Raw genomic sequence first — 15,316 nt, 5'->3', positions numbered from 1 at the left:
GTTTTCCTAGACGTTCTCAAGGACCAACTCCGCGCCATCTAGGCCTGCAACAGCCCGCCCGCTCCAATCACATTCCCTACGCGGCCACTGAAGCACAGTATCTAGCCGTGCTGTCATCCCGCCCGTGCGGCTCCTTTCTCGGTTCCACTCAGCCTGGGAAACGGAAGATCAACGCGCCGGGCGGCTTCAAAGTCGGTTTCCTATTGGCCAGAGCCGCAAAAGCTGCGCCCGCCCGTCTCGCCTCTCCCACCCACCTAGGCGGGGCCTCCCCTCTGACCAAGGGCAGCCTCCGGCCCCGAGGCTCCTGGCTCTCCAGGAAGTCTTAAAGTGGCCCCGACCTCATCCGGACACCAAGAAAATTGCTCTCTCTGGACCTGCCTGGGGAGGAGTCCCAGGCGCGGCTGGGGATAAGGACGCGTAACTGGAGGCGGGGCCCCAGTCTGTCGCTCTCTGTGCACCTGCCGAAGGTCCCGCCCACTAGTTTCGGGCGCAGTTTCTCGATTCACCATTAGGGGGAGGGGCGCCCAGACCTTTTGACAACGAATAATAATAATAGCTAACGTTGATTCATTGCGTTGCACAAGCCTGGTCTTTTACTCACTTCTCGCGTCGTCTTCTTTAAAACCCTAAAACGTAGGTGGGACTGGTTTTCGCACTTCACGGATGAGGAAATAGGAGGTTAAGCCGCTCACCCCAGTCCATATGCCCAGGAAGGGGCAAAGCAGAGATTTAACTAGACCTGGGATTCTTACCCATCGTTGATCTATGACCTGGAAGGGATTAATTTTCCCTTAACCATAACTCTTCACTGTAGAGTCCGCAGGATGAGGTCGTCTTATCACCATCGTCCTTTATCCAAAGATACAGCCGAGAGGGCAATATGGTTCCCTGGCAATATGCTCAGATAGGTGTGCTCTAACAGGTGTGTTCCAGACAAAGCCTCTTATAGAGGGTCTCTTCACAGACGTTTTCATTCACAGATGGCCCTTGCAGGTGCCCTACAACATAGGGGGATACAGGTATTTTCCCACGGAGATGTCCCAAACAAACGGTTTCTCACAGGTGCATCCTTGACAGATGGACCTCAGTACACACGAGCCCCGCTCAGATGTGCTTCTGTTAGAGTGCCCCACGCAGGCGTGCTCAGATCTCCCTCTCACGTGAGCTCAGTTCTACGCAGCTCTCCCTCCTGCAAGGTTGTTTCCTCCACTTCGTAGGTATGTGTCTCAACAGGTATTCCTCCACCCAGGAATGCGTTACACAGCCTCCGCCACCACAGGTGTATTCCATTTAAATATCCATCCATATGAAGCTTTTTCATATAAAGGTGTCCCCTACAGGCGCACTTCAATTCAGGTGTGTCTTGTACAGGTGTTTCTAATGTCTTTCCACACGGCAATTCCTCCTGCAAGTCTTATTCATTTCATAGGTGAGCCATGCAGATGCATTCCCAAAACAGATGTGCCCCGCGCCACAGTGCCTCAGCCAGGTGTTTAACATGCAGGTGTGTTCTCTACAGCTGTTTTCCCCACAGGTAGGCTTCCATTCAGCTATACTCCAGATAGATGTGTTTCAAGGCAGATGTGTCCCTCGGCGTTCTTACAGATCCGTGCAGATGTCTTCTTTACACCTTAGCTCTCATGCAGGTGTGTGCCACATAGGTGTTTTTTCCTTAGAGGCTCCCCATCCCGGTCTGCCCAAGACAGGAGTGCTTCACACACCGATGTTTCCATGCCCTGTGTGTGTTTCCACACCTGGACAATTCTACAGGTGTACCTGCAGTGCAGGTGAGAGGCCCCTTTTACACCTGCGCGCTTACACTTCTTTTTATGCCTTCGGATTGTAGGATTGGGTTCCCGTTACAGGTGCGTCCGCGGCGCGGCTCCGCCCCCTCTAGGCCCCGCCCTCTCACTAGGCTCAGGTGCAGAAGCCGGAAGTGCGCTCCCCTCCCAGGTGAGTGACTAAACTTTCCGGGTCACGTGAGCGGGCGGAGCTGGAACTGTGCGACCCAGCCACTGACCGACGTACCGAGGGTTCGAGCGAAGGACCGGCATCCAGACCCAGAGCGAGGTCGAAGGTGCCCGGACCAGGTAAGGAGGCAGGTCGTGCGGCTGGGCCTGCCGCCCCTTCCCCCCTTCCTTCCTCTTCCCCTTTCCCTAGCCCAGGAACGCGCCGCCCCGAGTAAATCTTTAATCTCTGACCTCTGGCAGCGGGGCGGGGCGGGACTTGCGGGTGGCCAGCACGGGTCGCCCCTCCCAGGGGCCTGTGCCTGGATCCGGCCCCCTCCCCCACGCCCTGGTCTTTCTCCTTCAGCTCCCAGGTGCGGGGTCGAAGGTACCCCCAGCCGGAGATGCGGTAGGAGCGGCCCCCGCGACAAGCCCCTTCCCTGTGCCACCAGCCTGTTACCCGGCCCATGGCGAGCCCGAGCCTGGAGCTGCTTCTGGCGCTCGGCCTGCCACTGCTGCTGGCCCGCTGGGGCCGGGTCGGGGGGCAAGGTAGGTACTGGTCCGGGGCGCTGGGGGTCTGGGCTCTGAAGAGCTATGTCCCTGGAACACGGAGAGGTCAAGAACCCAGGAGCGGGCATGTGATGCCTTGGGAGCTGGAGTCGATAGAGTCAGAGCTGGAGGGTTAGAATTTCTGTGTCCTTCCGAATTGGAAGGTTGGAGTTGGTCTAGTAGAATTCCTGAGTTGGGTGGAATTGTGAGCTGCTGAGAGAGGAGGCCTGCGGGCCGGAGTCTCAGTAAGGTTGAGGACTCGGGGAAATGCGAATCAGGAGGAAGCCTGCCTGGGGCTTCAGGCCCAGGTTGAGCAGACTGGCCTGAGGTGTGGACCCTGCCTTTTTGCCCTCTATTCTAGTTTCGGGTGCCTGGGGGGAGGTGTGTGAGTCAGACACTCCCGGGAAATACGGGATCCGCCCAGCTCCTTAAGGGCTGAGGGAGGGCCGGGGAGGTGGGTTGTTGGGGGGAAGGGTTGGGTTTCCAGACACTATCCATTATAATAGCCCCCAACTCAGTGCAAACTGCAAACTGCTGTTGGTTGATTACTTGCTGCTGGGCTACCAGGGGTGGGGGTCCCCAGAGAAGCAAAATCAGTGAGGCCATCCCCTTCATGGAGGGTACCCACAGAATGAAAGACTCAGAAGGGCAGAGTTCTAGTGAGGGGAAATGCCCAAGGATGATGAAGATGTTTCCAGATGGAAAGGAATAGATGGGGGTTCATTTATCTTCTCTGGAGCTTCCCAGATGGCCCAGCAGGTAAAGAATCCACCTGCCATGAAGGAGCTGTAGGTTCGATCCCTGGGTTTGGGAAGGTCCCATGGAGGAGGAAATGGCAACCCACTCTAGTATTCTTGCCTGAAAAATCCGGTGGACAGAGGAGCCGGGCAGGCTGTACAGTCCATGGGGTTGCAAAGAGTTGAACATGACTGAGCAACTTATCATTGTCTTCTCTACCACTCCCCAGCAGTTTCTACGACCTCCACAAGTGTGAACACCACCACTACTCCCTCTGGCCCCAGCCCTGGTTCCAATGGAGGCCTGGTGAGTTGAGTGGGGAGGGTGGTGTATAGGGGAGGAGGGCAGAAGGGATTTTATTGAGGAGTCCCTCAGGTAGCAGATGGGAGGGCCTAGACTTTCAGGGATGACTGGTTGGGTTTGGTGGGGGGAGGCATTGGAGAACCCTATGGGAGAGATCAGAAGGCCAACTTGGCAAATGGGGAGACCAAGAATGCCTGGAAGGGAGTGAGCAAGAATACCCTGCCTGGCAAGGTCAGGAGCCCCCTGTGCCTCTCAGGCAGGGGGAAGGGGGAGCTAGAAGCTTAGGTGTGGCAGGCACTTGGAAGGAGGACCCCAGACACAGCAGGTGGAAGAGCCCAGGAGCCCAGGTATGATAGATGGGGATCAGGAACCCTGGGAGAAGGAACCCAGTCACCCAAGGTGGCAGGTGTTGGGGGAGGGGATTACCATCCCTAGAGGCTTCTCCGGGTCGGGGGGTGGACAGGATGTCCAGATTCAGGGGTAACTCACACCCATCCCCCCTCCCCCACAGTCACAGGAGGCCACCACCGCCATCATCGTGGTTTTCTCTCTCCTGGCTGCCGTGCTCCTGGCTGTGGGTCTGGCCCTGCTGGTTCGGAAGCTACGGGAGAAGAGGCAAACGGAGGGCACCTACCGGCCCAGCAGTGAGGAGCAGGTGGGTGCCCGAGCTCCACCGCCCCCCAACCTCAAGCTGCCGCCTGAGGAGCGGCTCATCTGAAGGCTGGGGCTGGCCGCAGCCACCAACACTGCTCAGGACTGCCCGGCACTCGCTCTCTCACAGCCACCGAGACACCGGCCTCTGATGGTTCCGGAGGACTTGGGGGGCCGCGGGGCACCTGCCGGGCGGGCTCTGCGAAGCATGCCGCCTCTGCTTGACTCTGCCTGCAGTTGGGGTGCCAGGGCTGGGGACCCACCTCCTCGCTTGCTGCACCATCGGTTATCTGTCCCACTGCCGCACAGGCCCGACACTCCCCCCCTCTCCTTTCCTTTCAGTTCTCCCACGCAGCTGAGGCCCGGCCTCCCCAGGACTCCAAGGAGACGGTGCGGGGCTGCCTGCCCATCTAGGTCCCCTTCTTCTACCCATCACCCTTCCTGGTTGTGTGACCTTGGGGGAAGGCAGAGCCCTCTCTGGGCAATCAAACCCACCCAGTGCTTAACAATAGACAGGAAGAAGGTGCTTCTAAGACTGTGCCTTTGATGGCAGGGGACACTGAGGCTGCTCACTTTACACATATATCTATATAGTGGGTGGTGAGATATAAGACCTTCCTGTGGGCTGGTAGGAGTAGGAAGTAGCCTAGATGAAGGAGACTCCTACAGGGCACATAGGCTGTTGGGAGAGGAATTCTAAGTTCTCAAGGGCCCTAGGGCCTGGGAGGGCTTCCTGGAAGGGAGGGGCTTTTAGCTGTACCTAAGAGCCAGCTGGAGGTTGCCTCTGGAGGGGAGGTGGTGAGTGGTGTGGGTTTCTGAGCAAAAGAGGGCTCCCAGATAAACTCATCAGGAAAATCCAGCTTTGGGCTCTTGAGGCTTTAATAACAAGGGGCCAGAGTCTCTCCCAGATCCTTGGTCCTTAACCTTCAAAACACTTTTTAAGCTCAGCGACTCTGGGCCCGCTCCTGGCCTGGGGCTCCTGCCAGTTGCTTGTAGGTGCAGCTGGGGACCTGGGGGCTTCTGGCTCCTCGAGGGGCTGGAGGTGAACTGCGAGCAGGCCCTCTGAAGGTGAGGCTCCGGGGTTCTCTGAGGAACCCGGATCCGAGACAGAATCAAGGGCTTGGGATGTCCAGGTAACACCCAAATTGGGCTCAGGTCGGGGGCTTTCTGGAGGGCTGGGCTGGCTGGGTGCTGCCAAGAGCTGGGAGCAGAGGTCCTCCTGGGCTGTGGGATCTTCAGTTGCTTCATGGGGAGGGGAGAAGTGGAGAGGCTGGGGCTCTGTGGGAGAGGATCCAGGGTCCCCTTTGCTGCTGGGGTCTGCAGAAGCTGTCAAAGACTGGGATGGAGACTCGATTTCTGGGCCGGTCTCTGAGGGCAGTTGGCGAGTGGGGTGCTTCCCTGAGCTTGTGGCATCCGAAGGCTGAGAGGTGTGCAGAGGCAGCAGGGGCGGGTGCTGGGGCTCTGGCGGTTTGTCATCCGCTTGCCAACTCGACCTTCCTGGTATGTCAGGCTGGGTAGGGGTGGGAGATGGGCAGGTTGCTGGCCTTTGGATGAAGCAGGTGCTGGCTGGTTGGATGGACAAATGGGGAAGGACTGGGGGGCCGGGGAGTGGGGCTCTCACCAGGCTGAGGCAGCTGTCCAAGTCCTCTCTGTGGCAGCAGTCTAAACTCTGGCTGGGCCGCAGGCTACCAGTCCGCGTGGCTCTCGTGCTCAGGCTATCCAATATCTCACTTAGCAAATCCAGTTCTTCTCCAGACCCCAGGAAGCTGCCGTCCAGCGCTTCCTCTGCCCACGGGTCCTGAGCATCCTCTGGGCTCAGGGAGGGTGTCCTGGGTGCAGATGGACAGCCTCAGGTTTCTGCCCCAGACCAGCTGCCCTGAAGTGTCTGGAGTCTGGGGACCCACTTTCCCATCAGTCTTGGCCCCCCCTTCCAACACTACCCACCCCCCGCCAACCCCCTGCCTTGGAGTCTTACCTCTCTTCCAGGGACTCAGAAGGTTTCTCTTCCAGCCTGAGTCTCCTGCTGGGGCGACTCCTAGGGCGAAGGGGCCGATTCTGCAAAGGACACATTTGGGGGCTGGGGGCAGGGCCTCAGGAGCTACAGAATCGGGGGGCTCTGTGAATGGGGGATGGTGTGGGCACCCCATTTGGGGGTAGTTGAGATGTCTGGTTGGAGGCAGGGAAGGAGAGAAGGACTTGGTGATAATTCCAGGTGTGTGCATTGGCACTAGGTGGGGGGAGGCTTACCTGTCCAAAGTGCTGGGTGATAGGCAGGCGCTGCTGCAGGCGATCTGAGCGGCTGGTGAGGGAAGGGGCCCTCAAGGAGCCCCCCCTCTGCAGGCCAGAGTCCCCTTCCTAGGAAGAGGGTGGGTAAGCCAGGAACTGCTTCCCCCCCACTGTCCCCTGGCACTGGCCACTGACTTTACCTTGTACATGAGAAGACTCTGCACACCCTTCAAGCCGCTCTTTGCCTGTGGAGGAACCGAAAGAGTGATTTGACACGGGCATTTGAGAACCAGGCCCTCTACCCCCGAGGACAGATTCATCTCACCATCTGCTCATGGGTGACTCAATACATTCAGAATCCCCCTGTACAGCTAAGGAGTCAATACAAACATGCCTCTTTGACTAATACAAAAGGAATATTCCCTGAGGCGATAACCCCCAAATGAAACAGGCAGCGGCAAAGCCGGAACACCGTAAAAAGTCAGTGTTCAAAAGCCGAGCGAAGAATAAAAATTCAACAGACGGTTCGGAGCTGCGGGAGCCGGTCCCAGGAAACTTTTGCATTTGGGAGAAAAACAAAACACTAAGCGTGGAAGCAGGAATGTTAGTGTCTCAGAAGGAATACCCCAAGATGTTTGCCGAAGAATCCTGGTGATCATTTTTAAATAGGAAAGATGATCTGACAAACGTGAAAGAACACAGTCAATGGAAAATAAAAGTAGGAAACATTGCAACTGGTTTAACTGCTGATTCAGTTCTGATAAATTGTCCTCTAAACGGAAGGTTAAAATATCCTCTGGCTTGGTCACCCTGGTAACTGGTCTGTCCACCCCAGCCTCACCGAGCGGTACATGTTCCTGACAGCTGGTTGGGTCTTGGCCTTGACGGAGTGCAGAAGGGCACCACCACCTTTCTGTGGAGAGAAAGCCAAGGCAGAGAGGCATAGGCATATCCTAGACCCCACCTGCCCACCTGGGCTGTGTGTTGCTGGAAAAACCCTTTTCCCTCTCTGAATCTTTTTATTAAATTAAAAAACTGAGTTATAATTTACATACCATACAAGTCACTTGCCTTACTTGCACAACTCAATGATTTTTGGTAGGTTTACAGTAGTTGCATAACTATCACCATAGGCATAGAGGTTTTTTGTTTGTTGTGTGTTTTGTGTGTGTGTGTGTGTGGTATGTGGGATTTTAGTTCTCTGACCAGGAATCAAACTCCCCTGCCCTCTGCGTTGGAAGTGCAGAGTCCTAACTGCTGGACTGCCAGGAAAGTCCCTCTCCCTGAGTCTTGATTTTTTTCACCTCTTTCTATAAATGGGCATAGTGAGGATGTCTATGGGTTTAATTTAATTCTGTGATAAACACTAAAAGTGGTATTACTACCTTCAGGTTGTCTGCCCAAAGCTGGTAGGAGCGGAGTGTCCCTGCAGAGAAGAGAGCAGAGAGCATAGCATCTTCAGGTTGGGCTTAGGTGGGGGTGCTGGTGGGGTGAGGGCTCTGAGGCCAGGTGCAGACCTTACCTGAGGAGGCCCCACTACAAGTGATCTCCTGTTCGAAGACGTCCGAGAAGCCTTCACCTGTGTTCAGCTTCTCCAGTCGGCCTTCGATGAACTGGGGGTGTGGGAGAAACAGGAAATCAGGGTGCCCCAAACATTAGAATGCAAGTTCTAGGGATCTACTCCTATCAAGACAGAAGACATCCTTGGCCCCACCCTTCCCCAACATGAGGCCCCAGGAGTCTGGAGCCCACCTCAGCAAGTCAGAGGTCCACCCCTCCCCACCCCAAGTCAGGATCTGTCTTCAGAGACCAGGAGAAGTAAGACTGCCACTCCACACATGCCTGCCTCCTCTCAGTGACCCTGGGAAGAGGTCGACTCCACCTCCAGGGACCCTAGAAGCCAGTTCGCCCTGAAGGACACTGAAGTTCATCCAACTCTCTTCCCAGAACCCAAAAGTCCGGTTCTACCTCCCCCTCCCCTCATCCCTAGGGTCCAAAAGGCCGGCCTGCCTCCCCTCCCCGCAAAGGGAGTCTGACATGAACCTCCATCCTCGATCCAGGAGGCCCCCGCGTTAGGACTCAATAATTTGGTTCCAGCCCAATCTCCTCAGGGACCTAGAAGTAAAGCTTATCCCTAGGAACTCAGATCAGGGGGCTTCCATTTTTAGAGACCCAAGAATTCATGTCTCTCCCACCCCGGAGATCCTGGAGTGGGGGATCCGGCAGTGGGGGATCCACTTTCTCCCCGCCGGGTGAACCCAGGCGTCCATCCCTCCAGCCCCGGCTCCGCCCTCTGGGATGCGCGCAGCAGCGCCCCTAACCCCGCCCCTCCGGCCTCGGCCCCGCCCCCAAGGCTCTGGCCCACCTGTTTGAACAGCTGCAGGTGCACAGCCCGCCGGTGGAAGGCCTGCAGCGGCGCCCCGGGTTTCTGGGCCAAGAAGGCTTCTTCATTGAAGGTGACAGGCTGGCCCTGGAAGAAGGACTCGAATTCTAAGCTCCTCGCGGCTCTCCTGGATCCCTTATTCTGCCTTCCTTATTCTACCGTCCATCTGTGTAGCGAACATTGATGGAGTGCCCCTGTGTGCTTGAACTCCAGCAGGACTTCATGGGCAGCAGGGAGGACCTGGGCTTTTACCCGGAGGGGGGTGGCAGATGGGACCTGACTCATGCTCCTAAGTGACCTCTGGCGGTTGCGAGGAGGTCAGACTATGGAGCGTAGGGGTGAGAACCCGGAGAGGGGACTTACAGTGACTCGATGAGAGCGCTGATTCAGGCAACAAACAAACAAGAGGGGCCAGAATGGAGTGGAGACAGAGGAGGAGGAGAAATGGACAGTGTCCGGCTGAGTTCAGGGGCAGAGCTGACTGGAACATCAGATTCTCAAATGATCGAACTCTCTGACGACCTTTTTATAGAACAGTTGTGAGAAACTGGGGATATGGGTGGGGAGGGTGTCAGGGTTGAAAGTCAGCAGATCAAAGCCCTGGCTTCAACACCCACCTGCTGTGGGTTTTCTCCAAGCCTTGGTTTTTTCATATGTAAACTGGGACCATAATAGTATCCCTCTCATTGTATTGTTATGAGCATTGAGATAATAACAGCAACTGTAAACCTCGCGTTTATCTATTGCGATGTGCCAAGCACTGTCCGAGCATTTCAGACACATATGACCTTTTTGGGTGGGTACTGTTGTGGTCCCATTTTACAGATGAGCAAACAGAAGCGCTAGAGAAGGAAATGGCAACCCACTCCAGTACCCTTGCCTGGAGAATCCCATGGACAGAGAAGCCTGGAGGGCTATAGTCCATGGAGTGGCAGATAGTCGGACACGACTGAAGCGACTTAGCACGCAAATGGAAGCTCCAAGTAAGCACTCCATAAAAACTGGGTATTATTATCCTGCAGGCACCCACGGGGCTGCTCCCTTCTCATTCCTGCTACTCACCGGGCTGCAGACGAGCGCATCGCGGTACCCTCCGAAAAGCAGGGCCTGGGCTTTGAGGAAGAGACGGGACACCCCTTCCCCAGGGGCCAGCGCGACCTTCCTTAGCCGCAGCCTCAGTAAAGACACCTGGGGGACAAGGGGGCAGCGCTGAGCGGGCAGGTGCTGAGCCTCGCCTACCGGATGTGGCAGGAGGCTGGGGAGCGGGTGACACTGACCACGTCTGGGGGCAGCGCCTGCACATCGTCGAAGGGTGTCTCCAAGATATTGGAGTCGACGTTCATCATCACGACGTCCTCCAGGGCTTTCTCCCTCACTCTCTGCATTGAGGAGTCGGAGGGGGTGGCCGCTCAGGGCCCGAGGATCTCGGGCGGGGAAGGGTACACACTCCGCCCGCCCGTGCCTTCCAGGCCCGCTCCCGCTTACCTCAGCGAGACTGGCGTGCACTCCGATGAGGTAGGGCATAGGCGCGCTGCGGACGACCGAGGGGGCCCGGTCACGCAGGCGCCGCCCCCGGGTCCCCAGGGCCCTAGGCTTCTTCCCCAAGCCCTGCTCCCTCCCAAGGCCCCGACCCTCACCAGCAGTAGTCCAGTAAATGCGGCGGCAGCGTGGGGATCAGCACGTGCTCCCAGTGCATGGGATACAGGAGAGCGCAGGACGCGTGGACACAGGAGGTCAGCTGGGGACGGGTGGAGGGGACCTTGGAGTCAGAGCCTGGACTCCCAGCTTCAAGGATTCCTCGCTGGGACGGTGGCTCCCCCGACTTCATTTCTCACGTCCTCAGTCTCCTGTCTCCCTCCACCCCTTTCCTCAGGGAGTACTGGGTAAGAAGTGAAAACTGAAACAATTTCACGTGAAGGCCAATAATTCTGCAAATTACAGTGTTGGGGGCTGGTGGTGCCAGAACTCGGCACGTGCTAGTCTCTTTCTCTCTAGGGGGCGAAGCTAATATTCAGCTCTCCGGATCACTCTCTTTAGGGGTAGGACAGCGACCCAGCCCACCAACCCCATCCTGAAAGAAGCAGAACTAGGATTGAGCCGGACCTGGTCTCGCCTCTAGGGGTGGAGCAACGGTTAGCCTCACTGACCCCACCCCTAAAGAGGTGGAGCTAGAATTCACCCCCACCCTCCCTAGCGGTGGGGCCAGCATGCAGCCTCCATTTCCCCCGTCCTTCCTCTCTAGGGGCGGAGCTAGAATTTAGGCCTCCCTGCGCTCACCCTTCGGGGGGCGGAGCCAGTCTTGTTCCGGCCCGTAGTGGGTGGAGCCTGGACTCAGCGCACCAAAGCCAGACTATACAGCATCCCCCTCGGATTTCCCCCAAGAAGGTGGAACCAGGGTTCAACGCAACCATGACCTTCAAAGGCGCAGAGCCAGGACTTTGTCATCGGGTCTCGCCTAGTGGGGTTAGAGCTAGGAATCCGCCCCGGTTGTCCCGCCCCTAGAGGCCAAGCGAAGCCTCTGTCCCTCCCTGGCCCGGCGACCCCCGCCTCACTGTGCTCAGTTTGCTAGACGTGAGCAGGACCCTTCGCTCTGCCAGGAGGGCGGCGAACAGTCCCACGATGTTCTCGTCGGTCACCGCCACCACTAGCTCCGTTAGGTTCCTCTGAAGAACAGAGAGAGACGCTGGACACGAGGGACCACAGGATCTCACAGCTCCCTCCTGGTTTCTGGACCTCTACCCTCCCCCAGAGCTCCCTCCCGCGGTCTCCACTCACGTTCTCAGGAATGGATGGCAGGCGGCTGGAGTCGGGAGCCACGAAGCAGGAAAGCTGGCGGGGGGTTGGGGGAATGGGGGGAGGGAGAGGACTGATCAGTCAGTGGATTGTCCTCACGGGGATCCCAACCTTCCAGGGTTCCCCATCTCTGCTCACCGACATGTTCTTCCCAGGGACAGGGGACTGCAGGCCTTCTGCACTGGCAATCCTCACTCCACTGCCCTGGGGGAGAGATGTACGGTGTACTCCTCAGGGCCTGGGTGCAGCCTATCCTGCCACTGGAGGTCCACCGCCGCCGAGGGTACTCACCAACTCCAGACCTACTGAGGCCTGGGTCCCAGGAAGGGGCTGCTGCAGCAGATTTAGAAGAAGTTCGTCCACCTCTGAGACCTGAGTGGGGGTGGGATATCTGAGCCAGGACGTGGGTTGGGGACTCTGAGGGTCTTGACTCAGGCTGGATGGTCTGGGAGGAGTCAAGGGGCCCAGGTCAGGCTTGGGAGGCTGAGGGCTTGGGTGGTGGTGGGGCGGGGGGCTGGGACTCGTGCAGAAATGACAGGGAGGGTTGGTCTCACTTGGTCTTGAGCCAGGAGATCCCCCACTGTGTTCAGCAGCTTGTAGAACACCTCAAACCAAGGCAGGTGGCTGTGGAGAGTGGACACAATTTCCATGGAGTGCCCCTGGGCAGAGTCCCCAACCCCCACCCCCAGACCCCCAGCTCCCACACCTGAGGATACAGAGACAGCTGAGAGCACCAGCCCGCAGGCGGCAGAAACCAAACCTGCGGGTGCCGGTCAGATCCGTGAGCGCGAAGGTGAAATGCTGTACAGCGGTGCTGGGGGGCTCCCTGGGAGCAGGAAAGGCTCTCAGAGACCTGGGCATCCCACCCCTGTGAACCCTCCTCCCCTCCATGCCCCTGGCAATGCTCCTCATACTGTGTCCATCAGTCTGGGGCCCTGGGCATATAGGTCCCTAGTTGACAGGATCCTTGATTCTCTGAGTCCCTGGGTCCCTCTGTCCCTGGTTTTCTGAGTCCCTGGATCCCTCAAGTTCCTGGTTCTCTGAGTCCCTGGATCCCAAAGCCCCTGAATCTCCAAGCCTCTGGGTCCCTGAGCCCCTGGGTCCCTCAGTCCCTGGATCCCCTCAGTCCTTGGATCCCTAAGGCCCTGGGTCCCTGAGCTCCTGGGTCTCTGAATCCCTGAGTCCATGGTTCCCTGAGTCCCTGGATCCCTGAGCCCCTGGGTCCCTGTGTCCCTGGATCTCTCAGCCCGAGGCCCAGGGTCCCTGAGGCCCTGGGTTCCTGGACCCTTGGATCCCTGGGCCCCTGGATCCCTGGGCCCCTGAATCCCTGGGCCTTTAGAACCCTGAGTCCCTGGATAAATGAGTCCCTTTGTGTATAGGTCACTATTTGTCAAATTCCCTGGGTGTCTGAGTCCCTAGGCCCCTGAACCTCAGACCCCTGGGCATATGAGCTCTGCTGTCTGAGTCTCTGGGTGTTTGAGTACTGAGGGTCCATGAGAGGTCTGGATCCCTGGGTCCTCGGGTGTCTGCTTCCTTCCATACCTTTCCACATCAAAAGGGAAGCAGAATTTAGGCACCATCTGCATAGACTCCTGGGGATGGAGAGAAGCACACACTGCTTGGCCACTCAGCTTGGGCCCCACCGCAGAGCTCCCGGCGGTGGTCTGTGGTCCCAGACATTGGGGCCCCTCCCCCAGGGGAACAGGCCCTGGCCCGGGGAGAAGAAAGGAGCCAGCCTGCATACCTGGTCCTGGAAGTCTGGGGGGAACTGCCGCAGGATGGGGGGATCTGCATGGAAAATGAGCCACTAAGTTCAGGGTCCCAGGCCCACCCTCCGTCTCCCCTCCCCCAGCAATGGCCCCTGACTCACCTTCCTGCAGGGAGGCAGGGTAGGCTGCTTCGAAGAACCAATCAAACAGGGCAGGGGGACCCCTTCTGTGGGACAGAAAAGGGTTTAGTGGGTCCAGGGACTTGTTTCTGTGTGTGCCTGCACATGTGCGTGACTGTGTGTGTGTGTGTGTGTGTGTGTGTGTATGTGTGTGTGTGCACGATTCTATACTGTGTCTGCCTGAAAAGATCTGACTCTCCAGGTAAGACTGTGTGTGTGTGGCCGAACCAGTACACCCCCCTTTTCTTGCATAGCCGGTCGGGTCACTGGGTATATGTGTGAGGCCCTGCCCCAAGACTTCATGGGGCCCTGGGGACTGACCCCAGGTTTCCTAGCCAAGGAAAGAGGGCAGTGTGCCCTGATCCTCCTGGGAAGCCTGCAATCTCTGCCTTCCTCCCCTGGGCCTCTCCCCACACCCACCATGCAGAGGCTTCGGGGACAGAGAAAGAGGATGGGAGGGAGTGCAGACACACTGTCCCAGACATGGGGACCTCCTCACGCTGAGCTTCATCCTCACACTGACATAAATCCCACACAATCAATCACACACACACATGGACACACAGAGTCCCCCTTCCCCCACTGCTGGCCCCGGAAGCCAGACTCCCCATCACTGAGATGTAGCAAAAGGCACACGCTCAGAGCAACAAACTTAATCATACAGAGGGAGAGGGAGAGAGACACTGGGGAAAGTCCCAGAGTGGCCTGAATGTGCCTGAGAGCAGAGTCCATACTGTAGGCCAGCTGAGTCCTGCTCTGATTCCAGCCACCTGCCCCTGTGACTCATGGTCCCTCCCCGGCCTGCCCCAGCCTTGCTCCCCTCAGCCCCAGCCCAGGCCTGGTCTGGGAATCTTGGTCCAGAGGATGGGAGAGGGGGCAGCTCTTACTCAGCTGTGGATCCCATGGTCCCTGGAGGGCTGGCCCAGCGGGACCCTTTCCCCAGGGGTCCTGGGGGCCTGTGCTTTCTCGGGGCTGGGCCCTGAGCCGTCTCAGCTTCCTGTGTGGCTGAGAGAGGAAGTTTAACGGGTGACGTCCCCAGAGGAAGGCTCCTGCCCCCACCCACTGTGAGAGACCCAGGCGTCTTGCCTTCTAGCCTTCCGCAGGATGGGTGGGCAAGAGGTCTGTAGGCTCAGAGGCCAGATCCCCTGCCAGGCCTGCCAGGCTGGGCCACGTGTGGACCCCACCATTACATCCAAGCCTTCCCTTCTCTGTAGCAGCCCAGGACTCACAGTTTGCCTAAAATGCTTCCTCTTCTCTTAACTCTTTTCCCTTTGGTCCATCTGCACTGGCCATTCCTCATGGGACCGCCAGAGGGAGCCAGGATGGAGAGTGGACACGGAGGGTGGGGGGGCACCAGGAAGGTGGATGGACAGCAGACAGAACACAGGCACCAACAGGCAACACACAATGGCCAGGAAGTGACCAACACAAACAGGCCAGAGCAGTCACAGACCGCAGGCAGACACAGAGAGATACCCAGTTGTAAAGGCAGCACATAGTCACAGACACAAAGTGACAAGCACAGAGGGACAACACATACATAAAGAAGTCCTTGTCCATCCAGACGACAGACGCAGGGGGATAACGCACAGGCTGCACCCAGCAAACAGTTCCAGACGGAGACAACAGTTGTCAATACAAATGGCATATCAGAGAAACAGAGCCAGACAAGAGCCCGAAATGCACAGGGCACAGATGCAGAGCAGTAACAAAGGGACAGACACGGTCAGGGCTCAACCTCAAGTCAGATTCATAGCCGGACATAGTCACACACACAGAGAGACACACAGCAGTGTTGTGTGTCAGAGACACACAGTGTCAGAGACACACCCAAGCAGT

At 57.7% G+C, this 15,316-nt stretch overlaps 2 protein-coding genes across 4 annotated transcripts in view; one reads left to right on the top strand and one right to left on the bottom strand.

The window, feature by feature from the left end:
- Positions 1 to 5,085, top strand: part of CRB3 (crumbs cell polarity complex component 3) — a 30,913-nt gene extending 25,828 nt beyond the window's left edge. The window contains exons 1-5 of one of the 3 annotated variants that reach the window (XM_055546324.1): positions 1,842 to 1,953; positions 2,314 to 2,495; positions 3,466 to 3,539; positions 4,048 to 4,191; positions 4,530 to 5,085. In XM_055546324.1, coding sequence (XP_055402299.1) covers positions 2,414 to 2,495; positions 3,466 to 3,539; positions 4,048 to 4,191; positions 4,530 to 4,601 — 372 coding nt within the window. In that variant the 5' untranslated portion in view covers positions 1,842 to 1,953; positions 2,314 to 2,413 and the 3' untranslated portion in view covers positions 4,602 to 5,085. Of the gene's footprint in view, positions 1 to 10; positions 1,954 to 2,313; positions 2,496 to 3,462; positions 3,540 to 4,047 lie in introns of those variants that run through there. The other 2 variants (XM_055546320.1, XM_055546332.1) reach the window with 2 other exon arrangements.
- A 5-nt stretch (positions 5,086 to 5,090) lies between these two features.
- DENND1C (DENN domain containing 1C) lies at positions 5,091 to 14,466 on the bottom strand. Its single transcript, XM_055546364.1, has 22 exons — positions 14,365 to 14,466; positions 13,460 to 13,524; positions 13,334 to 13,377; positions 13,132 to 13,181; positions 12,296 to 12,415; positions 12,144 to 12,213; positions 11,881 to 11,961; positions 11,728 to 11,793; positions 11,572 to 11,625; positions 11,349 to 11,459; positions 10,434 to 10,534; positions 10,282 to 10,327; positions 10,074 to 10,175; positions 9,859 to 9,984; positions 8,779 to 8,883; positions 7,936 to 8,026; positions 7,799 to 7,839; positions 7,255 to 7,326; positions 6,614 to 6,658; positions 6,435 to 6,542; positions 6,163 to 6,242; positions 5,091 to 6,016 (listed from the first exon to the last, which is right to left on the bottom strand). Exons 1-22 carry the CDS (start codon positions 14,379 to 14,381, stop codon positions 5,107 to 5,109), a joined length of 2,505 nt encoding a protein of 834 aa, XP_055402339.1. The 5' UTR covers positions 14,382 to 14,466; the 3' UTR covers positions 5,091 to 5,106.
- Between the last annotated feature and the right edge of the window lie 850 nt (positions 14,467 to 15,316).

The sequence above is a fragment of the Bubalus kerabau genome, chromosome 1 (assembly GCF_029407905.1).
Source record: "Bubalus kerabau isolate K-KA32 ecotype Philippines breed swamp buffalo chromosome 1, PCC_UOA_SB_1v2, whole genome shotgun sequence".
Taxonomy (NCBI): Eukaryota; Metazoa; Chordata; class Mammalia; order Artiodactyla; family Bovidae; genus Bubalus; species Bubalus kerabau.
This window is presented reverse-complemented; position numbering and strand designations above follow the sequence as displayed.

Excerpts from the sequence above, each read along its gene's own strand:
- DENND1C (XM_055546364.1), bottom strand. Across the intron at positions 9,985-10,073 it reads AGGCGCTGCCCCCAGACGTG|GTGTCTTTACTGAGGCTGCG; the intron begins GTCAGTGTCACC and ends CTTGTCCCCCAG. Across the intron at positions 7,840-7,935 it reads TTGTAGTGGGGCCTCCTCAG|GGACACTCCGCTCCTACCAG; the intron begins GTAAGGTCTGCA and ends TCTTCTCTGCAG.